This window comes from Aptenodytes forsteri, unplaced genomic scaffold (genome assembly GCF_000699145.1).
Source record: "Aptenodytes forsteri isolate BGI_AS27 unplaced genomic scaffold, ASM69914v1 Scaffold61, whole genome shotgun sequence".
Taxonomy (NCBI): domain Eukaryota; kingdom Metazoa; phylum Chordata; class Aves; order Sphenisciformes; family Spheniscidae; genus Aptenodytes; species Aptenodytes forsteri.
The window spans coordinates 6,760,115-6,786,841 of NW_008794443.1; the positions used below are offsets into that span (position 1 = coordinate 6,760,115).

Sequence of the window (26,727 nt, forward strand, 5' to 3'; positions counted from 1 at the left end):
ACAAGCCACAGAGCATAAGGTGAAATGAAGATTTATTTCTCGAAAAATAAATATAAAAAAATTAACAATTTACCATTTGAGTCAAGTCTCCTGCATGAGTAGTGCCTCCCACATATTCAACAGTCGGCATCCCTGATGGCTGTCACAGCTCCAGCTTCTAAATCACAGCCACTATTATACATCCATTTTTCTAAACTAAACTACTCCATGTCCCCTCCCTATACTAGTTTAACATGCAGCGGAGCAGGAACTAAATACTACCTTTGGAGGATTAAAGCAGTGCAGGATTCTCGTGGGCTGACCACTTAATTTTAAAAATGCAAAGTGCAGTCTGCAACAGACAACAGTATCCATGGCCTGGAACCGCCTCCCCTGGAATCCCAAATGGAGAGAACAGATGAAAATCTGTAGCGAGCTACTTTGGTGGACTTGGCTGAAGAGGTGACATGAGCTCCATCCTCTTCAGTCTGTCAGGACAACTTCTAAGCACCTTGTTCTAGTAGGATGTTTTAGGGGTCTCCAGTGCGATCCACTCAGAAGTGATACAAATGGGACTGTGAATTTTTGGGGGTTTCACTGAAAAAAGTACACAGTCAGTTCTCCGTTAGAGAATACTTAAAGCAGTCAATACTCAATCTCTCTGTTGGTAGAAAACAGGCACTTTAAGTATCCGTATTATACATATGCACCAGTATTCTGTAAGTATAGAAAGCCAGCCAGTAACAGCCCTGAAAGAGCTCCAGAATTTCAGCCTGCAAGAATTTAAGTTCTTTTTAAAGAAATGGTAGAAAACGGAGTCATGCCTGTTGTACTGGACAGCATTATTACCACTGCAGCTGGGAAGCCTGATTAAAGCTGCATCTAAGCCGCTCCTCATAGTTGCACAGTAAGTTACAGTACAGCTCCTTAGTATATGTTAGTTCCCTCTTCACTTTCAATCTGCAATTAGGTCCTAGTAATTCAAGGCACAAGTCCTAATCTCCATTTTGGCAAACTTGTAAAATCCCTGATGTTCATGTTAGAGACATGATCAGAATTACGATGCAAGACAACTATGTGTAGAAGCAGCTTCCCAGAGTCTCTAGGATACACCAGGTTTATCCAAGTCTTCACTACTAGCTTCCTACATTATCTCAACAGATTGATTTTTTTTAAATAGCAGTAATACTTGTTTCACTTCAGCTCTCAATCCCTACTACAGAAAGCTTTTCTCAAAGTTCACATCCACACCTGGCTTAAAGCAAAACCTCAACTATATCAGACATTAAAAAAAAAAAAAAAAAAAAAGAAAAGATGCCTTTCACTAAAGGGATCCACCTGCATACACACATTAACAGGGCATCAGCTACTCAGATTCCCAGCTTTCCTGGCTGGATTTCCTTTCCCCTGTGATCTGCGGCTCTCAAGATCATACCTCTGGGTGATAGAAGCAATCGGAGACAAGACTCATTAATTCCATGTCTCCTCCTCATTTTTTCTTGAAGTGAGAGAAGATGACAGGGAGTCAGTCATTATTAGCTCTTCCTAGATTCAGAGCAACCTCAATAAGCACAGAGAGCACCACTGCAGAGAGTGCTTTCATCAAAACCTGTTCTTATGCATGTCAGAGAGAGATACTTGAAGGTAATATTTATTTTTTCAGTTTACAGGTGATACGTCATTTACAAAAAAAATTACAGACAATGCATCCTTTCAGTGCAGTTTCAAACTAGTTCAAGAACAGGCAAACGTCTGCGATGATTTGGAATGCTAGTATTCAACAGCACATGCTTTTTTCCCTTAATTGATTGGGTGGGGTAAGGAATGGGGTACAGGTAGGGTGAAGAGGAGAAAATGCCAGTGTAAATAAGGCCATGCGAATAAAAACTCCTCAGGAGAACAGGACGCAGTCAGCCTGGCATATTTTTGTTCTCAGGTAATTGACGCAGAGATTGGAAGTTCCAGAAGACATTTGACACTTGCTATGTGCAGCGCCCTTAGAAGCTGCCAGTACTTTCCAACGCCTTCAATTCTACACCAACGCTATGATTTCAGATCACCTACTGAGCTAGCTAAAATAGAATGATTAAGTCTGTATGTCTGCTCTCCACCATTTGAATTCTCAACTGTAGTTGCTGGGAGAAAGGAAGGTCAAGTTGAAAATACAAGCTGCTGCTATATGGTGGCACAACTAGAGAACAAGACAGTTTGACCACAGCATGGTTCAGTTCTTTAAAAGATGAAATACATTAGACAATTCAGCACAAGCAAATCTATGATTTCAGGATGGAAAGCAGCCCAAATTAGTGTATGGTAAATTAAGCTACATCAGTTAAGTATCTGCATGAGGTTTATCCAGCCACATCAATCCAGGGAGAGGCGAGATGGACTGACCAACTTCCATACCGGAAAGATCAACCCAAAGCAAGAGAGCCCTCTGTGAAGTTCCTAGCTAGAAGATGATAGTCTATACTAGTATTTAATAATTTGCCAGTCTCCCGTTTGCAGAACAGTTGCTTCCTTTCTACAGTATTTGTAATCTTGGACAAGACAGGGTCTAAAGAACAAGGAAACCAGTACAGATTCTAAATCCATTATTTGAAGTTTTAGCCTATGCTTTGTTCCTTATCTCACTTAATCCTGCAAAGGGGCAATTACAAGGAGCAGATCAGAACACAGCAGTGTCTAGAGACTGAAGAGAATTTAGACGGTCTTTTAGCTGTTACATTTAAGCAAGAGCGTCAGAGATTTGTACAAAGATTATATGCAAGCATGACCTTACCTTGGCAGCTCTACTCCCAGCAATGCTTTCTGTTCCTCAAAGTCCCTCTGAACCCTCCAGAACAATTTCCTGTGACATTCAAGTAAGGACTGCTGCACAGGAACATGGCCTTTCTTCCAGTAAAACCTACACTGAAGCAGTGTTACCTGGCCTCTTTCCCCTACCGACCTTTTTACTAGCTCTCCTATACAGTATGCTAGGGCTTTCTGGGATGAGGATAAGGACTATCAAATTAATTCCCTAATAGCTGCCACAGGACTATTTCTAAGTAAGTTATGCAGAGGGTGGGAGGGGCTTTAAGGGAAGATTGTGCATGCTTGCATATATTTACAGGGATTCTCTCCACATCTACCGACTTAAAAAACCCCTCTATTATTAAACAGTTTGAAAATTAATTTTTTCCTTTTTGCAAAATTAAAATCAACCCTCAAGGATTAATTGCATATAAAAAAGAAACCTATTTTACAGCACTGACTAGTATTACCTTTAAAATCAACAGGAAAAAACCCCCACATGCTGTAATATTGTTTGATAAAGCAAAAATCGCCCACAACATAATCACCCAAAATGAACCAGTGTGAAGTTTTTATTTGCATGGCCAAAATATCTTCCCTTTGTTCCCCTGCAACTTTACTTTCCCTTAACACGCTTTAAGGTTTTTGCTGCAGAAGGAACAAGATGCAACACTGCATACTTCCTTGAACAACCACTCCCACAACACCTAAACATTTAACAGATGTAGCAAATGACAACACCACGAACGGGAAAAAACTAAGTTCCACCATTCAACATGGTCTGCAACAGCGTCTTTAGGGCTGGCTGAAGTGGGCAACTTCACTTTAGAAGGTCATTTCCTCCTCGCTTCTTTACAGTGTTGGTGGTTTCAATCCATACTTCTTTGCAACTTCCGTCTGGGCATAGGCAGCATCACAGAGTGAGTAGAGGTGGGCCATCTCCATTTCAGATTTGGCCAGGTTGATAGCTTTGTTGAACATTTCAATGGCTTTATCCAGATTACCTCTGAAATAACCCAAAATGTAGTCCAATTAAGACTGGCAAAGCAATCTTTTCATCTCTACAGCATCTTTTTTCCTTCAGGACTTACACTCTCCGCTACTAACAGCTTAAAACGACTTCAGGAGGAACCACCACAAGAACTTGCAATGATGATGAGCAAACTGAGAGAAGCTGTTACCAAGCCTAAGCAACTAGGACAGCTGTTAAACAGCCTTTCTCTTGAGAGCCCCCACGGGTGGTAGTGGGGGATAAAACGTTCTCCACAGGCCACCAAGTTTACTACAGAGATAATGCTGGGACAACTAAATGAACTCTCGTCTCCCTTGAAAAGAGTTTGTATACTTAAGAGGAAAACTAGCACAGACAAGAGCTCACATTATTTAAATAGGAAATGCTTGCAAAATTTCTCATGGCAGCAGTTTAATTGTCTGTCCTTTTGATGGCTAGACATGTAAAAAAACAAAAAAGACTCAACTATACTCTCAGCTACACCCCAAACTTTTGCACAACTGTAAGACAATGCAGTGTTACAGAATAGTGCATTAAGTCCTTCCTCTTTACTCTGTTAACTTGCAAACTGCGGTCCTGTTGGAATGAAACCCAAATCGTCAGGCTCAGGATCCTCGGTACAAATGGTCCACTAAGATATGTTTGAGGACTACATTAGACACACAGGAAGCCTAGTAATGATTAAGGAAGTTACTTTAAGTGCAGAAGGGATGTACTTAAACATACACAGACTCATCTGCATGTTGTCCAGTAAATATGAAATTGGTGAACACGGGAACTTGTCAGATCATAAAGCAGAATTATGCCATAGAGAAAGGAAGGCTTTACCTAAGAGTTACAGAACAGAAATCAGGACTTCGGGTAAGAGCTGGCCTTGCACAGCACTGGGGAGAAGATCTTAAGAAAGACTTAAGATCCATAAGGAAATCTAAAGGACTACTGTAATTTCAAGAGTAACTAAGAACTGTTAACACTGCAATTCAACATTACCTTTGCACTTCAATCGTTCCCATTGTTTCATATGCAAAATCGCATTTGTTGTCAATTTCAATGGCCTTGCTTATGAGTTCTAAACCTTTGTCTAAATCTTGCTTCCACTGGAGCTGAAGTAAACTAGAAGAGAAAGAAAATTTAGAACAAACTTCACATAGTCCCCTCTCAAAACCCTGACCACATTAAAAAAAAAAAAATCCCAAATGTATTTAATTCCTCATGCAGGGTAGACAGTAACTTTGTGGCTTTTAAAAACACGTATGTGAAAGTCACTTTCAATAAACCACGTTACCAGTTTAATGACTCTAAAGAAAGGTAAATTCCTCCCAAGAAGCCTTGTTACAAGTTGTTTTATGAAAGAGAAAACTTCAGCACAAAGCTGAAATTAAGATAGGGCTAAAGTAAAAGTCAGATATACTTCAAGTAGATACTCAATTAGGAATAAACGCTAATTAAACTTCACTGAAACTTATTTACAGTTTAGTCAAGAGAAACTGTAGAAATACATTTAACAGCACTAAGATATTTTCACAAAGTTATTTCTCCTGGCTAAACTTCTAAACACAAACATTCAGTTCAGGTTGATTCACCTAAATATGCCAACTGCCCTCGACCAAAAGGATCGCAAACTCAACACATACCCTTTATGAACATATGTAGTGGCATTGTCTGGCTCAAGGTCAATGCATTTATCATACATTTCATCAGCCTTGCCAAACTGCTGCTGATCAGTTAGTGCCTGCATCAAAAGAGAAACCTATATGTGAATACACAACCAAAACATGCACTCTGCGCTAGGCTAATTCTAATTAAAACCATACTGACGATGTGAGATTGGATACAGCTCTCTTATCGTAGAGCAGGCCAGGCACATCAGTTACCAGAGTTAAGTTTCAAAACTGAGGCTTTTTAGAAGAAAGCTGCTAGGCTTTAAGTGCACAAATTACTGATCACAGTACCATCGGTAATGGGAGATCCACAAGCAACATGCTAAGTATACTGCAAGTAAAAACCATTCTAAAAGTCTGTACCTGCAAGTCTCAACTTCTTCCTTTTTCAAATATACTTCTTTCAAAAGGAAATGCATCCATATTGCCTACCTACTTAAAATCAGAGCATCTCATGCTTCATACTAGAACCAGCAGTATGTTTTCTTAGAGAAGAAATGACAGCCTCTGTTACAAGTGTACTCTGAACATCTGTACTAAACTCTGCTTGGCCAGTACATGTCATTTGTAGCAGAACAAAACTGTTACCCTAGTTCCACACATTTAACTCCAAATTACCTAGAGAATCCCTGACATCCATCAAGCGAGATGCCACACGCGTGCAGGAATTCAAGGGGAAGTGTATGCCAGACCTCTGTCTCCTAATAACCACCCTTGACTCTAATCACTTATACTCTGCTCCACCAATTCCCCCTCTACTTCCTCTACCCCAGAACACCCATACATATAAATTCAGGCAGCTTACTAAAGACAGCATGTGTTATCTCAGAACTTACTATCAAAAAATCTTCATATATTATTTGAAGAAGTGTATGTTATCCAAGATAAAAGGTGCAAGAGAATGCAGCATTTTCTTTAAGAGAGAGAAAAATGTACCTGAGCATAGAGTGCATAGCCTTCAGCACACTTTGGAAATTTTTTTATGACATCTTCAAAGCCTTTCATGGCTACTTGCACAGGCAAAGGATTATTTCCTGTATAAGCTTGGCGATACTATTCAAGAAAAAGGAAAAAAATGAAACAACACACACACAAAAAAAAGGCTCATCAGACCTCTACCCACTTCCCCAAGAGATGCATGCATCATAACAATTACAAGTTCCAGAAGGTGATGTGCCTGTACATCCTACCAAATCTGTTTTTAGGAACCTACCATGTGTCCAAGTCTCTGGTAGAGTAGACTTGAAGAGGAGAAAGAGTGAAAGAAGGAAGCCATAAGGCCTGAGAGTTGCCAATAGCCTCCCTCTATTTCAAAAGCCTAGAATTCCTCCTTGTTCACACCATGCAAAGCTGTCCTCAGAAGATTCCTGCATGCAGAGGCATTGTACTAGCTTGAAATACTTTGTTTCCAATTTCTTGAAGATAACCATCTTCCACAACATTAAAGCTTTATTTAAATCAATTTTATGTGATACAATTAGAATGAAGATTTGTGTTCATCAACCACAAAACAGAAAAGATGACCTACTGTCTGAACAATGAACATTTCAAAATGAAAGCAGCAAACCCTACTTTTCCATTAAATTGGAATAAAACAGAGAAACACAATAAGTCTTCCAGAGCTCTTTAAAAAGAAAAAGCACCCAAACACCAGCCTGTTACCTACCAGAGCAAAACATTTCTGTGCTTGAGCCAAGGCAGAATCGGGTCGCAATCGGATACATTCATCAAAGTCTTCCACAGCCTCTTCAATTTGGTCAAGCAGGATTTTCAGCTAGCCAGAATGAAAGAAAATCCTATTTCTGTATTTAATCTGTGCTTCAGACACTTAAGTGATAATTCAATTAGGGTCAGTTACTCATATCATCTCCAGTTCAGTTTTACAACTGCCTAGAAACCTACAAAACCCATGACTAAAAGTCACTGCCATAAAATAACAAAGCCACCAGAGAAACTTTGGCTTCATACGCAAAAAGGCAATGTCCGTGTGTCGGGATTGAGAATGCTTGCATTTTAGACTGTTGCCATTACTGTTTTAGCATTATGTCCAGTCTCCAAAACTATGCTGTATTTTCTCAAGTCACTTTGCCTCGCTGTAGTTAATGCCTGTGGACTATTTGGATGACGAAACATTTTGGCTTTCCCAGCTTGCATTTCAGCTTTTTTTTTTTTTTTTTTTTTTTTTTTTTTTTTTTTTTTTTTTTTTTTTTTTTTTTTTTTTTTTTTGACAGTCTCATTCCTCCACAAATTCCTCCACAAGAGTGGAGCTCACTTCATCATTCTCTTACTTTACTGTGAAGCTACTGTAAAACACTAATTTTCAATCTGCAGAAAACTTTCATTCCCTTCAATCAACACATAATACCACTCTTATTTCTGAGCACTAAAGAGATCTAATGAATTCATGGAGAGAGGCACTTGATCCGTGGAAGTCTTCCTTACGAATACAACTTAGCATATCTGCATATGGTAGTGTTTCCTTTTTTCTTCCAGCACCTTTTATATTACAGTTCTGTGGAAGCAGGCCTCTCTAGGTCTAGAAATTAGTCAAGGACACAGAAACGTCACAAGCCAGAGAGGGATGAGCTGAACAGATGCAAGTCTAGGCCGCAGTGCTGCAGATGCCGAGCTATCAGGAATACACATGACATCCGCTGTAGCAAACCTTCCTTCTATGCAGATGCTGCTCTGCCATATCAGGTCCCTTCAGAGAGCAGCTTACATCTGCTGTAAAGGTATATAAGCCCTAGTACTTTTAAGTCAGAGTTCGTATTGATAGAGGGCTGAACCTCTGTCGCTCTGCGTTCTTTCCTATAGCTACAGAAATAATCTGCTTCTGCCTGACCTGAACCTGCAAATTAGACTGTGTGTTCATTCCACAACAGTTCCAAATTAGGAGTTCATGGTTTTCTGCCACAAACAGTATAAAGTGTCTCCGATGAGGTACTGATCTTTATTTTTCTTTTAGTATATATTGAAATATTCAAGTATTGGGACAAAATCTCTAATGTTTCTTACTTGTCCTCGATGGTGGTAAACATCTGCATTCTGAGGATCAATATCAGCAGCCATGTTGAAGTCTTGAGTGGACAGCACAGGTTGCTGCTGCTGCATATACATACTTCCTCGTTTGATCAAAGCATTAGCTCGGAGCTGTAAAAAAAGTTCAAAGAAGCATTAGCTACTCCAACATTCCTCCAGACTTAAGGCTTTGTTACAATTACACTAAATTTTTCATTTTACTAGTTTCTCCCACTGACAGATTTCATTCATTCTAAGCAGGAATAAATTTCATATTGACTCTAAATGAATCAACTCCCTTGCTTAATTTCCAATATGTCAGCCCACGCTTCCATCTCAGTGGATTTTCAACCCCCCAAAAATCCTTTATAAGACAGGTTCCCTATGCTTACAAATACATCAACATTTTTTGAAGCAATTCAATATGCAAGTACAATTTATGTTTTTCTCTTATCTACGAACTGATTTTTCAGCCTGGATAAGCCTCCAATTCATTCAACTTCCTCTGTTCTTTAGTTTGTACTACTTAGCACAGCTGTGTCAAAAATCAACAAGCCCTTGAAAAAACAATTTGTCAGGAATAAAAAGACAAAACAGCAAATAAACCAGAACGCTCCCATTAAAGTATCTGAAAACTTGGAAAAACAACTTCTTGAACTATACTGCAAGTTTATCAGCTAACTTCTACATTTTCTCAACCCAAACTGCAATCCAGCTGTGACAGATTCTTACCTTCACATTTGCATCTTCCATGCTGATGACCTGATCTAGGTCTGGTTTGGCAGCATTTGCATTGCCAATAAGTAAGTAGAAAGTAGCTCGCAGAAGCAAAGCTTCTGCCATGTATTTTCCCTTTGCTTCAATTTCTTTTGTGCTTTCACTGATAATTTTGTCATAGTTCTCTTCTTCCATATATTGTTTTGCTCTCAAATAGCCAGAGCTGTAAATGATGTAAGAACAGTTGTATATATACATGCATTCACTGAACACTGCAATTTCAATTCAGATATTTCATTAAATCATAACAAATACTAACTTTTGCTATACTCAGTTACAACACCAGCATAATAAGTTACAAATATTCCTGGACGGAGCCATCACAGACTGAAAACAATTTAGACAAAGAATGGCCAAATTACATTGGAAATAAAGAAGAAAAATGGTTTAAAGCTCTTGAACTTGAGCTTCATTTGCCCCTTGAAATTTTTTTCCACATTAAGGACAGCTATAATCTCTGCCTTCAAACAAGAGGGCTGGGATGGAATTCCAGGTCAGAAAAGTGAAATATTATACCTAGCAATGTGCATTTTATATGTGGAAGAAAGGATTTCACAGCAAAAAATTACAGTAAGCACTGCCTTGTCCTCAGCTAAGCATCTTGGATTCAGTGAATCTGCCTGTAGATCAGGACATTCTATCTTACTTAAAAAAAAAAAAAAATCATTAATGCTGTTTGCAATGGTTTCCATACTGACAGCAGTGATATCTTCCAAAAACAAACTGGAAAGCAGCATAGTAAGTTAAAGCACCATTCATGTGGTGCTCAAGCTCCACTCAAAAACAAACAAAAAAACCCCTCAAGCTTTTCTTTGTCAGAACAAACCTCTCATTTATGTGCAATTTGATTCCAGAAAGATAAAACCCTTTCAGCCTCAGTTGCTGTAAATTCATAGTTTTCATTAACAAAGACCCTTTTCCTAGCTCGTCTTCTCCCTTCCAATCCAAAGACTAACTTGCTCTCTTCCTTGGAAACTCTCCTTCAGTATAAAACATTCCTTTCTCCAGAAGCATCATTCAGCACTCTCCAATCCTCCCATCTCCTAAGATTTACTATGATACTGTAGTAAATATTCAGCCTATCTTCCCAATCTCATTGTCCTTCCTCTGTTCAGTGGATCAAAGCCACCTACAGTTTGGAGCTAGCCAGTCAGCTTTCGTAAGACTTTCATTTTTAATACTGATCTCATTTAATAGGCTCACTTCATTACCACAGGACTTCCCATGCCAAGTACTACAAAACCAACAGCAAGTTACACCGAGCAGAATGTCAAAATCCCTGAAAACTTAATTCCAATACCAAACAATTCCCAACTGTACTGTACACTCACTTTTCTTTTACTTCAGAAGCCTCTCCCTCCTTATCCTTATCTTCATCTGATTTCTCACCCTTAAGCAAAGGTTGGGAGATTATATCATCTGTGAAAGAACTGAAGTAGGATTTAATGAACTGTGGTGAGGGCATCAGAGGCTCACGATTCTGAAACAGAGAAATGTAATTTCAAGTCATTAGATGGCAAGATCAGATGGTAAATATGGAAATGGATAAACAAATGTGATTATAAAAAAATTCATTCATGAAAGAATCAATGTATGACTTCGCACTCTCTCATTTGATAGTATGATATTTTTTATTTGACAGTTGGACATTTAGGGATTATTTAAGCTTCAGATCACAACGCAATATTAATGCTGTTGCAATGGTTTCCATACTGACAGCAGTGATATCTTCCAAAAACAAACTGGAAAGCAGCATAGTAAGTTAAAGCACCATTCATGTGGTGCTCAAGCTCCACTCAAAAACAAACAAAAAAACCCCTCAAGCTTTTCTTTGTCAGAACAAACCTCTCATTTATGTGCAATTTGATTCCAGAAAGATAAAACCCTTTCAGCCTCAGTTGCTGTAAATTCATAGTTTTCATTAACAAAGACCCTTTTCCTAGCTCGTCTTCTCCCTTCCAATCCAAAGACTAACTTGCTCTCTTCCTTGGAAACTCTCCTTCAGTATAAAACATTCCTTTCTCCAGAAGCATCATTCAGCACTCTCCAATCCTCCCATCTCCTAAGATTTACTATGATACTGTAGTAAATATTCAGCCTATCTTCCCAATCTCATTGTCCTTCCTCTGTTCAGTGGATCAAAGCCACCTACAGTTTGGAGCTAGCCAGTCAGCTTTCGTAAGACTTTCATTTTTAATACTGATCTCATTTAATAGGCTCACTTCATTACCACAGGACTTCCCATGCCAAGTACTACAAAACCAACAGCAAGTTACACCGAGCAGAATGTCAAAATCCCTGAAAACTTAATTCCAATACCAAACAATTCCCAACTGTACTGTACACTCACTTTTCTTTTACTTCAGAAGCCTCTCCCTCCTTATCCTTATCTTCATCTGATTTCTCACCCTTAAGCAAAGGTTGGGAGATTATATCATCTGTGAAAGAACTGAAGTAGGATTTAATGAACTGTGGTGAGGGCATCAGAGGCTCACGATTCTGAAACAGAGAAATGTAATTTCAAGTCATTAGATGGCAAGATCAGATGGTAAATATGGAAATGGATAAACAAATGTGATTATAAAAAAATTCATTCATGAAAGAATCAATGTATGACTTCGCACTCTCTCATTTGATAGTATGATATTTTTTATTTGACAGTTGGACATTTAGGGATTATTTAAGCTTCAGATCACAACGCAATACCCATCACCAGTAGAAATAAAGTGAAGATACTCAAGAGAGGAGGGAGACGGTATCTTTCTGCATGTGTGGCCAGAAATGAAGACTCTCAGGATATCATAAGACATTGGGTAGATGTACTAAAGTAGTATGTGTGCACATAAATTGGGTGAAAAATGCAAGCTGGCAGTTTAAGCATGAGCCTAAATTCAAGTAGATTTTGAACAGCAATTTGCCCTTTTCTCCAACTTGTCCAAGAGAAGCTGCTGTCTATTGTTACAAAGAAGACTAATGAGGTAGTATCCTAATTCTACGTGGAGCTTGGCCCAGATACCACACATTTTACTTGAAGTCCCAGAAGTAACACCTCTCAGGTACAAAATCCTTTCTGCAGCTGAACAATATTTCTTGCTCAAAATGAAGACGGCACACAAGAATTACAATTCAATCTCTCCTGCAAGAAAAGTCTCAATGCACTCTTCTGAATTCCTCTATCAAGTTCTATTGTAATACTGCCTATTTGAAGCACACATATTTTATGATGCTACCACCACCACACTAATAGCACAACTCATTTTTGTTACCTCAACATCACACATTTATGTGAGTTTCTATAGGAAAGAAATTCAGCATCTCAAAACCAATGTGGATTTCAGCACTTCAACCATCGCCACAAAAAACAAGCAAGAATGTTTTAATGACAAGTGAGAATGTTTTAATACCTGTCTCAACCTTTTTGTAAACCTACAGCCACTTAAAATGACTGCTGCCAGCTACCCCTATACTTCCATAGTTGTCTTTTCTGCAGTTTCCAAACATTAACGCAAAGACATCCGAGTGCCAAAATAGAAAAGTACAAGTATTGGCACCTATTTAAAGAAGTGGAACAAAAGCAGCCTGCGACTGAATGTCACAAGTAGGAGATGAAGGCGTATTTCTTAAGACAGAATCAGGAAGTCTGACCACTAATAAAAAGATGTGACTTCGCACTGCATAATTTTTTCTTAAGCAATGCTTTTTTGCTTTTCTTTTTTTTTTTTTATTCATCGCCACAAAAAACAAGCAAGAATGTTTTAATGACAAGTGAGAATGTTTTAATACCTGTCTCAACCTTTTTGTAAACCTACAGCCACTTAAAATGACTGCTGCCAGCTACCCCTATACTTCCATAGTTGTCTTTTCTGCAGTTTCCAAACATTAACGCAAAGACATCCGAGTGCCAAAATAGAAAAGTACAAGTATTGGCACCTATTTAAAGAAGTGGAACAGAAACAGCCTGCGACTGAATGTCACAAGTAGGAGATGAAGGCGTATTTCTTAAGACAGAATCAGGAAGTCTGACCACTAATAAAAAGATGTGGACTTCGCACGCATAATTTTTTCTTAAGCAATGCTTTTTTGCTTTTCTTTTTTTTTTTTTTTTTAAAAAAACCCCAACCTTAGAATAGTATTATTTTGCCAGTTTCTAAAACGCGGGAATTCTGCTGTCAACTTAATCTTTCCTACATGAAATTTCTATTTATAAAACCAAGAATAACCTGGGGAAAAAGCCCTCAATCATCATTCTTCTCATTTTAAGCTATTCATTACATATGGAACCAACATTTTTACACATTTTCAATTACTATTTATAAACCTTCCTATTTCAACACACATACCTAACTCAGCCACCTGATGTGCAACGGAACATTTGGCTACTGCTGTTCCAACATATCCTGTTTCCATTATGTTGCAAGTCCAGAAAAGCCCCATGTAAGGCAGCACACCAACTCAGGTGTCTCCTGAATGTCACAATAAATTTGATTATCAAAAGGAAACACTTGTTAGAAATAGGTCTCTCTTTCCTACTGAGGTTTCAGAAAGTTTGGACAGGTTCTAAAGGAAAACACCGGTACAATAGTAGCTTTGTACAAAACCACTTGTGTCTTACACTTCAGCAGATGAAGACAGTGACTTGCTTACAACAATTGACAGAATGCCAACAATCAACATTTCAACAACCAGTCAGGTGAAATCAGAATTTGTCAGCAATATCACAAGCCCTACCTTGTATTTCTCTTTGGCCTTTTCTTTTCCAAGGAGTTTAAGAACTTTATCTGCTAATAACATACTTTGCTGGTTTTGGAAGGCTTCTAAAATGCAGACTGCAGTGACATCTAGGAAGCAACATACAAAAGTGAGATTAAAGACAAATTCTGGTAGTCACTGGAGTACCCTAACATGTGCCACTATTACAATGAGTCACTATCAAACTAATAAACGTCCACTTCGAGGGTAAAAGCCTCTATTTCCAGTTTGCTGTATTTACCATGTTTTCCAAGATACAAATTTTTATCCAAAATGATCTCCTTGTGATAAAAGGACTTCACGACAATGAATTAAAGAAATTACGTTTATTTTTATGTTCATGTTTTTATCTAGAGACAAACACACTTAGATGAACAGCGAAAATGTATACCTCCAGCAGGGGCTTTCAACATTTTGAAACTTTGGGGATAGTAATTATGTTCATATTATGTTTGCATTAAAAGTGTTAACACAGCTTCTCCTCGGGGACTGGTCCTAATTTTCTACTTTTAAAATTCACACTCAGTCCAATCACATCTCGCTTCGTCCTCAGTTTAAGAAATCTTCCCATATTATATCCCAAATTTTTCTGCTCACCTCTGTGACTTCAGAATGGAGCAAGTTTAAGAGAAATAGCTTGCTGGCCTATTTAAAGTGCTAGCTCATATCATATCACTTTCATTCACACATAGAGCCTCTGCCTGAACCATGCTTTGCAGTGTGAAATACGCTCTTATGGTACATTATCATTATTTCTCTGGATACTCTAGTTAATGTAATACTACCACTGATTTTTCCTATTTAATTTTCACTTAGACATCAGTAAAGATGAACAGAGTTTGGAGTTGAAATTCAAACAGTGTATTGTTTGAATACACTTGAAAAGCAAGTGTCTTACCCTGGAGTTTAAGTATAGTTTCTGTAATTCTACACCCTATAGGTATTATTATGCCATCATTTATACAGAAACTCCCCACAACTCTAGCGTGGCCAAGAAGCACATTGGAGTCCCCGGGAAAACACGCTACACCCAGAAAGAGTGTGCAAGATAGTGTGCAGTAATACTGTACTATACCACCTTGGCAGACACACTTTGCCCAAAGCAGGCAGCTGTTAACTACTGCCCGGACTTGGCTGAGGCAGCGTCGTCTTCCCAAATTATACTGCCAGGGATCATTGGAGGGGTTTTTTGCTGGTGGTGGTGGTGGGGTGTTTTCGTTTGTTTGGTTTTGCTTTCCTCCTCTACACGAACATATCCTACTTCCTGGGATTTTACCGGCCATACATGGTTGGCAGGTAAAAGCAGTATTGTATTAGAAAACCAGTGTAGTTCAGAAAAAGCAGGTAATTTTCAGATCTGAAAAAACTGCAAGCTAAAAATCAAACACAAATCAAGGTTGAAAATAATTGCTACAAACATTACTGCTACTAACATTAAAAAGGAGTTACATTTAAATGCTACCCTAGTATGGCAGGGACACTTGATCTTTCTTGGGGCTTTTATCATCTGTAAGTTTATCACAACTACGTAAGAGTTAGATTTTATTATAGCACTCTGGGAGTGCAGCTGCTGGTCGATTAATGATCACAAAGGACTACACTAAATGACCTAAGTAGTCCTTTTCTAGTCACTATAGTCTTACAGGGCAGAATGGCATTCTGCCAGCAGATAAATATAGATAAATAAAATTTATCTATTTTTAGACACTTCTTATTTACCTTCTAATTTAGCAGACCTAATTCTTAGCTGTTATACATAATGAAACTAATTTAATTTAAGTTAGATTTGCCAGTCAGAGCACTGCCTTATTTTCTGTTCTTCTTTGATAATGAGCACAGCTGAAAATTTCATTTGCCTTTTAATCTTACATCAGCAGGAATGATTTCAGCTGATGAAATTTAAATGGGTCCTTTGAAACAGTGTCCCTCAGTTCAAAAGTGCCCTCAGACAACACACCTGACCTGTAGTACTCCTTAATTTTCACGGCTTCTCAGTCACATCTTCCTAGCAGTTCAAAATGTATTCTGTTAGGAATAGTATTTGGAAGGATTTGATGTAGTAGTTTCTGGCAAACACATAGTGTTAATATTAAAAAAAGAAAGTTTTTTTTAAATCTGTTCCAATTTTCGTAACAGTTATACATCAGAACCAAATGCTACTGAAGCTGTTTTCCCTTTAATACCTGCCAAATGCATTTAAATGACTGTAATACTCTTGTTTCTGACCACGTATCTCCACCTGCAAAAACACCTTGGTTTCTGTAGTAGTACCGTTTCTCTGAAACAAACAGGGAAGAAAGTTTGTTACTGTATGGAAGTAGAACAACTGTTGTCTGGGTTATCCACTCAGCATGTTACATGAATTCTATTCTAAAACATAGGGAGTTTTCTGGAAAAAGAATACCTTGAGTGGCTGCAGTAATATCAATTTCTCAGCAGGTATTTCAGATCTAAGTGGATGACAGCTTGAAAAACGGGAAAAGGTTTCTTCTTACAAGAGAAGAAAATGTATTTGCAGTAGCTATGAATGGTTTTAAATAAATAATTCTGTATTACTGTAGTTACAGAAGTAAAAACAAAACATTCCCAGAAGTTATCCTCTCCAAAGTGCCTGAGCTAATTCCACTTCTAAGTATACACATCAAGAGATGCTCACCTTCTAAACATTCCTTCTTATTGTCTAGCTTCTCATGAGCTTTTGCGCGTCTGAAGAGAGCTTTTACATATTTAGGATTAAGCTCAACAGCCTTTGTGCAGTCTTGTGCCACTTCTGTCCATTTTTGCTGTGGGTAGAAAACAACACAATGAGAGAGGCCCTACTCAGCTGCATTATATTAGCTTTCCACTACCAACTCCAGGGTCATGCCCACCTAACAGTAGCTGCAGTTCCCAGGGCTCTGGTTCTACCTGCTTGCTTCTATTTCTGCAAGTTTCTCAGTGAGAAACCGCCAGGCACCACTGGAAGCCACCTGCACCAGAAAAGCCACAAAACAGAAAAGGAATTCCTACAGAAAAATGAAACCAGACAGTTGTACAAAGCATATGGGAGAAGATATGAGTTGATGTGAAGATGCTTGCAGGAGGTAACATGGGGACTGAAAGACAGGTACAAAACAAATAGAAGAAAAAAGGTGAAAACATAATGAAAACCAATAAAAAAGTTTAACAAAGTGCTAAAATGCTGCTTTTTTTTAATTTGTTATTTCAATTTAGTACGCTGTGTTACTACAAAGGGATGATCAATGATTATGTAGAGGTAGAGCTGGTCAAGGGTATTAAGAACTAAAAATCCATTTATCTGAAAAACTGATTATCAAAACAGGCTTTTCTAATAACTGAAAAAGAGGAACCACATACATTTGGGATTAATTATGGCATGAATTAGTGATAAGTAGTATTTGATGAGACAAGAACTGTTTTATCTCTCCTCTAACTCTCAGGACTAGATTTCTCTAATTGCACAGTCTCTTACTTGATACTTCAGACTGTACAAGGCCAATTTTTCCACTCCTTTATACAGCTCACCAACTTGATCTCATAAGCAAATCTATTGATACCATAATAAACAACGCTGGTTGACTTCTAAAACTAGTATCAAGTATACTCAGCTATCAAGTAAATGTTACTTCCACATGTTCAAGATTTAGGTCTTGGGCTTTAGTAGGATTTCTGTGATTTTTATGTTTAATTTTTGAAGCAGCATCCTTCCAAAATATTTGACCTTTCACCTAACAGTTAAAGAAACACTTTAGTAGAGAGAAGCAAAATTAACTTATAAGCAAGAAAATTGTTCCAGAGGATAAGAAATTAAAACCTCGTCTTACAAGAAAGGGACACATAAGAATTACATAAGATAGACTGAGAAGAGTTAACAGAAAGTAATTTTATTTCTATGTGGAAAAGTATGACAAGCTAGTGAAAAACAGCTGCAAGCAATGGCATCTTTGTGAAGGCAGCAGATACCACCTGGGATCTTTCAGTGGACAAAAGTGACAAAATACACAGTTTTTAATGCAACTTTTTAAAATAAACACATAATTATCTTCAATTTCTTACCAGTTGTTCATAGGCAGCAGCTCTATTTTGATAGAAGGTAGAAAGATCAAGGTTTTTCTCAGGAGGGCACATGCTGATAGCCTCAGTATAACACTGAATAGCTTGCTCATATTTTCCTGCTTTAAAGTATTTGTTTCCTTTGTTCTTGGCTGCTTGGGCTCTATCAAGAGGACTCTGAAAAAGAAAGTGATAGGTCAGTTCAAGTAAGAAAAGCATCACCGCACGCAAGCTATGCACTTAAGGGCTGATCTTCAAAGATATAAAATGGATCTGAGTGGTAAACTCTAGCCTAGACTTCTGAAAACCTCACTCCTTCCATTTCCTGGAAAAACACAACAGATTTTCTTTTGCAAGCATATCAGATAGGAGACAGAAGATTCACTACAATGGTATTAAACAATGCAGTGATTTCTCTTTGGAAAGCTAAACAGGTTTTAATCTTACGTGACTGGTGATCAGAAGAACCAATGAGATATGTTACTTCTCCAAAGACTAAACATGTCGAGACAACAGAGCCCTCAAAGCAATTCAAATAGGAAAAGTTTCCTACTGAAATACATATAGCCTATAAGACCAGAGCTGACTCAGCAGACTATGAATTAAATATGGAAAACACTTTGTGGGAAGACCTACTGAGCAAGACGAATAAAACCTGTAGGGAAAACAAAGCTGTTTTGCCTTCCATACACTAGACAAATTAACTAACTTTACAGCTAACTCCTCTACAGCTTCACACAACCTGCTTCATCCAACTGCTAATACAAAGTGCTGGACCACCACAGTCTGTCATTCTTAGCAGAGGATGGAAAACTTTCCTAACTGGCCTGCGACCTTGCTAAATGAATCTTTACATTCTGCACCGCCTGTTGATCACTGGCATTTCTGCAGAAACCAACATTGCTACCTGTAACCCCTAGGATTTACAGATCAGTTATCAAATGTTGTGGTTTATAAGGAATCAGATGTAAAAAGCCTCTCTTCATCTCTTGGGTATGGCCCACATTCAAGAAATACAGAGCTGCAAAGGATCCTAACATTCACCTTCTGGATTTCTGCTCCTCTCTCGCAGCCTAGCTTCAAGGATCAACATTTTGGGGCAGTTCAGGCTAACCTGCCAGACCAAAATGAACAGAGATATGAGCACACATGCCATCCTACCAACCTCTCTGAGGAGGGAAAGAGTACAAACTGGGGGCAGTAATGCCTTAAACAATAGCTTCAGGATTCACTACATATCACACGTACTGAAAAGATCATCTAGGATTTGCTGGCAATTGTAAATGCTGCTCTTTGACCATACTTCTGCCTCCTCTCCCCCCTCGTCCACCACCAGCGTCAAACTACACCCAGATCACTGTAAGACAAACTTGAAAGCATCTTTGCATTTCATCAGCTTGTTTCCCTGAATGTCTGTTCATTTCATGCCAGTCTGATCATTGTTAGCATCTAAATGATGTTTAAAACTGAAAACCTGAAGGGAACCCAGGAGTTGCTGTACAACCCCTCTTTTAAGGCCTGGTTTCCAAACATAGCATGAGAGAACCAGATAATGGGTGCCAGCCTTAGTTCCTACATAAAAATAGGCATCCAAATAGAACAAAAGTATCCTACAGGCACTCTCCTGAGGAGAGACTTCAGTGAAACCACATAAGGGAGAGAATTTCTTAAATATCCCTACTGCCAGAAAAGCTCTTCTCTCACATGTCACCAATCACTGGGATTATAGGAAATCAATCTGCACCATCTCCACTTTTCACAGAACAAGATAATCTGCATGGCTTTTAGATTTTTGGGTTTTAATGATTTAATCTTTTATCAATTTGAATTTTACTTCACCCCTCTTCGTACACTGTGTGTAACTCTGTGGATATACAAACCAGAATTAGAGTGCAAATATTTTTACTGAGAGACAAGTAACTGTGTATTTGAGAAGTCATTTCTTTAAAACTCAACCCCAGTTTGAAAAGGTTACATTTACTTCAAGTATGTCCTAAGTTTAGCTCCCAATACAACAACGTTTCTCTTGTAACTAAGGAAAGGGTTATGCATATGCAGCAGACAAACTTAAATGCATGAAAGTCAGCTTGAATTTTTCCTTCTGCATTTCTACAGCAAACCACATTAGAAATGCCTTTGTGAAATAATCTACAAAATTCAGCGCTGTTCCAATTTACTTGGTACCAAAAAGAACAACACAGGATGTGGGCCATGTTGTAACATTCAGACCTGTGTTCCCAGAATGAAAATTATTTAAAACTGCAGAGATTAAGCCTACACTACAACTAGATTACTACTTTATGATCACTGCCAATTCCTTTAGCCCAGAGATCTATTACCGCAATATGCGCCTCAGGCTGACCAGTCTGTCCACTCCATCCTATGCACTTTGACAGCCCTGCTCCGCAGTCCCTGCATAAAGACACAAGCTACAGATGAGGACTACTGGATAATATCCAACTGCAATGGCTGCTCCAGTGTCAGGTGTGGGATAGGAATTGTAACTGGAAGCAAGAGATCTGTAGTTCTGGGGCTGTCACTGGTGCTCTGCTGGTTTTTGGGAAGCATGAAGTCTTCAGACAAGCCTAAGTGCATGCAACAGCGACCAAAAACTTTAGAGAGTATGGGCATGATGCCACAGAAAAACCCATTAAAATTAGTAACAGTGTTATCAGGGTAAGCTTTGAATAACAGTAGTAGGACCACAGACCACATAACCAACTGTACAGAAAAGAATCATCGAATAGATGCTAACTCCATGGTTACTCTCTGCCCCACTCATTGCACTATGCAAGAAATTTGGGGGTAGGGAGTCAGGAGTTAGAGCATAACATGCTATCATGTAATAAAGTCAGCAATAATGCCCATGTCAAGAAAGAAATCAACTTTTTTTTTGTTTATGCTGCCTTAAGAGCTAGGAGTCTAGTTTAAATGGTTTCTCTCTGCAACCTTAGTCACACTATTCTGCTGTAGTCCTCAGTATGCATGCAATACACCGTTGAATTGAATGGCTGCCATTTTAAACGCAAAGGCTGATAACAGCTCTGTATCATCAATAAGCCTATTCTGATAAGGATTTAGATGAAAAAAAAAAGAGTTGCTTAGCATCTCATACCCATGAAAAATGGATTCCACACAGACTGTATGGAAATTGTGCATTAAAAATAACAAAATGTTGTATCTATGTCTTGAAGCCCAAATGGTGATAAACCACAATGCCAAGTTTTACACTCTTTTTTAAAATAATGATCCTGCTGAGATTTATTTTCTTAGCAACCATGAAACTCTTTTACCACAGAAAACATAGCAGAAAATAGTGGATTAGTTTACAGCTTTGGTATACAACTGACCAACTTATGGAACAAACAAAAACAAAAATACAGCTTTTATTTTAATTTTATGAAATTTTTCTGAATATTCATAACCATTTTTTTTTTAAAAAAAGCTTAATATTTTCTGTTTAAGTTACATATTCAACTTAACTAACTGCAGTATAACCTGATGAAGCCAAAACCACTAAAAAGCTAAATCTCATGAGTCTCTTCTTTTGCTCTAGTATGTTTTGTTGTTGGGCGTTTCTTTTGTGGGTTTGTTTGTTTTTTTTTTTTAAAGGTATAAAGAACTCATGTCACATTATATGCTGCAATACCTTTTCATAATAGCACAAATAAGAATATGAAAATTAATTCTTAAGATAACATCAGTTTTTGAAAGAGTTTGTCAAGCCTTAGATTTAACCCTGACAAAATTTTTAAGCTGCTGCTTCTCAGCTCTCCAGTCCTTCTCAATTGCTACATTGAAGACATACAGGAATAAGAAACTGATTACGCAAGCAAACTTCATGTACCTCGTGCACAAGTAATCAAAAAACCTCACACCTTCTTCTTCCATTTTCTTGCAAATGTAATAATTCTAGACATTGTTTTCCAATTTCACTGCTTCTCCTCACCTGACCCACTGCCATTCTATGTGGTGCACTGGACACTTTTTGTCCTTAAGGTGAAGGTCCATAGAGAGCCAGAAAAACTCTCACAGTTTGTCAACTTCTGGTCAAAGAATCTGTGCCACAAGCAAAACAGCTCAATAAAATGAATGGAAGTTCATAATCAATTATCTGGCAAGGCAGTATAAACAAATAGCTCAGAAGTTATCTGCAGTGATAAAAAATAACATCTCAGTACTTAGGACCGCTTTCAGCAACTGTTCACTAACAAGTCTTAAAACAGAGTTTAAGCCAAAGGACACTTGTGTATTTGAGAAGCACTCAGTTATCTAGGTAACTAAACAAGCAGATTGCTAACTGTCTAAAGACTAGGCAGCACTGACAAAAATTTCTTAGCTGTTACTTTAACCCCAGCATATGTGCCCTCCTCACAAAATATTCAGAAACTGCATGCAAACAGCAGCAACTTAACAGCAACAGACTGCCAGCCACAAGAATAATAAAGCTTAGTAATCCCCAGCAATGCCAATATGGTTAAACTAGCAGTTCAGAACTTTATATATTTGAGGGAGATTGTTTTTTAAAGCAGAACAAGAAATTTGCTGCCAGCCAATGATGACAGCAATTCACAACAGAAGCACGAGCAGCGAGTTTCAGCATTTTCTTTTGATTGAAAAGGATTTGCGTGAGCCCTTGCCTGACAGATGACATGGAGGGGGACTACTGTTTCAGCCATCTTAATTCATCAACTTGCAAAAAAAGCCCTGGTCTAGACCTCTTTTTTCCCCTCCAAGTGAGAGGACCATCTTGATGAGATCAGGTACCAAAAAAAAAAAAAAAAAAAAAAGTGTTGTTTTCCGAATACCTATCTTTCCTCTTTTTTTGACTAATGTTCATCTCGAGTCTTATCTCAGACCTATACTGAAAGGCATTAACCAAATATAAATGGTTTTAAGATTCTCCTTAGCACTAAAACCACTATGAGAAAAAGTATGTCCACGTGAGCTTGAGATGTAAATTCAGAGCACAAGCAAGGATGTATTATAGTTAGAAATAATTAAGCTCAAGTTTACAGTACAATTTGTCAGCATTCTCCATCAGTCACCTTCCTTTTAAATGAGTTTGTCATTCACGCCTACCACGAATAAGCGAGCTGCACATGAGCTGCCAAGAGTCTAACAATTGTTCTACTGCTATTATACACACGTTTGTTTTCTACACCTGTCCACTATAGCTGGCATGAAACATAGAAGACTTACAGTAGATCGATAGTGAGATTTATTAGGCAACAGGTGCACAGTACAACAGAAATGACTTTTTACATACTTTGCTTAGATCAATTCAGAGTAAGTATCAACATAAGTATAATCTAGACAAAGGGGTTTAGGGGTTTAATTCGTTCATATGCTGATCTAATGTCACAGCAGTGGGATAGGCAACATTCAGCAATTGCTATTAAAATAGGTACTGGAAAGAAGCCCTACTAGTCGGCTGTTGATCCCAATATGTGGCATCACACAAGCCAAGGAGTTTGGCCATGTTCACCCACCACTGCATTCAAGGACTATATCCAGCTCAGAGGAAAATGTGCAAAGACAGTGAACTGCTGCGGACCCAAATGGCTTTGTTTGCAACACACAATGCCACACGGCTGACTAAACAATTCAAGAATCTCTACTCAATGCTTCCTCACATACCAAAAACACAGGGCTGGCCTACGAACTTGCTGAAAGAGTTAAGGGGCAAGATTTGGACTATCGCAGACTTGCAAAAGGAAGTGATTTCAATGTAAGGAGAAAAAAAATACTGAAGCAACCAACACGTTACCTCACTGACTAACCACTGCTCGCTCCCGTCAGACAAGGAGGGTATAAACTTGCTAAGAAGTTATCATGGAATAAGTAAAAAAACATGAATCAACTGGGTATCAATTAATGCAATAAATGCAAAGCAATTTACTTCTCCAACTTGTTTAAGTTATGCAACATTCACTACAAACTAAGAGAGCATGTAAAAAGCAACTGCTGTTACTGAGTAACTAACACACACTCCATCTAAATTATAAGAAACAGTGACAACTTCTATAAAGAACAGATGCAATTTGACTTCCTGACTTTTGAGTAATCCATAGATGCAGTTTTATCATCGGCACTTAACTGGTCCAATAACACCAGTTTACTGTTATGTTGAGGAGCTGTGCTTACAGGAGAAGGAATCTCAAAAGTAGTTCAGCTTTTCCCAATATAGCACCTATGCTAAGGGCTTCTGCCAACACGTCAGTCACAGATCACACACTTGGCCAGTGCATCTATGCCAGGAGAATCCTCTAGTACAGACACAGCCTGGGGAAAAAATGTGAGGCCTCTGCAGCGAGTAAAAGAAAAGCTTGAACTACATGCAAAATAGTAAGAAGTCTGAAAAAAGAACAATTAAGATTTTAGACCCTACATATTTTCAAAGAACAAACAAAAAAATTCAAGGTTGTGTCTTCAGAAACAGGGAACAGAGCATGAAAGGGATACAAAAGCTGATTTAATGAAATGTACAAAAAAGTCTGAGTCCTAAGTTACATTTATGAGTAAAAGAATAGTTACCTGACACACACATACACACAGCTGTTGGTAGTACATTCATTATTGACCTATGTGTTTTCTAGAAGACTTCCCTCTTGTGTTTAGACTGTGCAATGAATTACTGGCTCTTATTCACTGTACAGATTTGTATTTGAAATCTGACTGAGCTTCAAAAAAATACCCCACCGCATTAGAGCAGACCAATAAAATGCAGATAGTTAACAAGTAAAGCATCGGCAATGGTTGTATTTTCAATCAAGGGTCTTATCAATAATAGCCATAACTAATAAAATATGGGTGGAAACACGAAATCTACATGGCATCACCACTTTGGATATAAGGAACAGGAAGGCAACCCTCCCCACACACATAAAGCAGTCAAGGGAACCTGCAGCCACATTAATTTTCCTTCTGCAGCCATATTTTGACCAGCTAGACAATTATTTCATGTAATCAGGCAAATCTGATACCTTCTTCTACAGGTTTCCTAAGTAATAGGTCTCATCTCTTCACAGTATAAGCAATGACACTCTTCAAGGAACCCTGGATCATACCACTCAACCATATACTTATTCTTAGATGCATAAAGTCTTCCAGTAATTTAATTTGTGGAGCAATCTGAAAGAGCTAGACACACAATATTTTAAATCAAGTGCTATATGTGTTATATGTTTTAAGTGCTTGCTTCAAGTACAACTACAGAATGACTACAAACCACCTGATAGTATACACTGCAATTCAGAAATACAATCAAGAAAGCCAGAGTTCACATACTAACAGCAAAGTCACTGCAGGTACACGAAGGTCACGAGTAGCCTGCACACCAGAGCTCACACATAGCAAGCACACTGCCGTTAATATGCCAGATGCTGCTTGCAGCCACAAGCCAAAGTTACCACAGTAAACATAGTCTGAATTTGTCCTCAGTACACTACTTGCTCAGTACTCTTGCCCATGAAGTAACAAATCACTGCATTCAAGTAACTGCCTCCAGGTCCAGCATAGGTTTTGCAGCTCACTACGCTTCCAGGAATGCCTGAGGGTACCTATGATTCACTACCTATGGAAGTTGCCGTCCTCGTCACCACTCCCATGTGTTCCTGCCACTGCCTGCCCACTCACATAACACTAATCTTCATCACTGAAATGCTCAAGGTTAAAACCGACCTTTTCCAATCTCAGGAAGTTAATTTTTTTTCTCTCCTGATCATTTCAGACAGGAAGTTTAAATGGTGGTCTGACAGTTCAGAGCATTTCGGGTGGTACACAAGAATGGGAGAAGAAAATGCAGGAATATCGCAATGGGATTTTCTTATCAAAGCCAATCAGTTTGCCAAATCCACCACTTCAAACACGCTTGTCAATTGTAACCTCACCTCAGTAATATAACATGACCATCACGATACAGCTGATGTATGTGTTTCTGCAGATGTGCAGAAAGTGCATCTTAGAGGCATTTTTCCACATACAGACATACAAGAGAATCATGGATCTGAACGGGACTCTGATTTTCCATGTTGTCCTTCAATTTTTATATAGATCGTTTTATCTGAAAATTCTCAGAATGGTAATTTACAACAGGATAAATATAAGTCTTGAAAGCATATCTGTTTAGGCAAACGCTACTCTGAAGTCTCAGTTGCTTGAACTTTTGTATTTTCATGGGAAATACTTCATTTTAAAAAGATTTTGATTGTGTTTTCTTTCCACTCTGCTGTATCCAGCATCTCAGACTAATACACAGTGGATCACAGATTTCCTTTTCAAAATGCTATTCCTGGAAGCAACTTATTCGTAGCTATTCTACACCTCCGAAGCAGAAGGACATTCACCCAACAGCAGCACGTTGTCAGATCCATACTCACCCGGTTAATGTGTACTTCACGACAAGATGCATTCAATAACACACTTTTCCAAGTACCAGGACTGGAACAAATACACGCAGTCTGAGCAAAGTACTACCAACCGCAGCAAGATGAGCGAAAAGCCGTGAACGTTAACGCCCAGATACGAGCACCCCGCGGTTACACGGGCCGACCTCCAGGTATTTCACGCCGAGCATGAGGATGCCACCCGAGCGCACCCGCTGCAGCGTGGCTCCATCCCCTCACGCGCGTCCCCCGGGGTCGGGACGGGGACTTTGACAACCGCTTTTCGGACCGG

At 38.6% G+C, this 26,727-nt stretch overlaps 1 protein-coding gene across 1 annotated transcript; it reads right to left on the minus strand.

Moving 5' to 3' along the window:
- Positions 1-1,616: 1,616 nt before the first annotated feature.
- On the minus strand, positions 1,617-19,204 carry TOMM70 (translocase of outer mitochondrial membrane 70). The gene is made up of 12 exons (XM_009289812.1): positions 19,163-19,204; positions 18,052-18,225; positions 16,652-16,778; positions 13,975-14,084; positions 11,597-11,745; positions 9,202-9,409; positions 8,467-8,601; positions 7,115-7,222; positions 6,385-6,501; positions 5,422-5,519; positions 4,778-4,900; positions 1,617-3,781 (listed from the first exon to the last, which is right to left on the minus strand). The coding sequence occupies exons 1-12, from the start codon at positions 19,202-19,204 to the stop codon at positions 3,628-3,630; spliced, it is 1,545 nt and encodes a 514-aa protein (XP_009288087.1). The 3' UTR covers positions 1,617-3,627.
- Between the last annotated feature and the right edge of the window lie 7,523 nt (positions 19,205-26,727).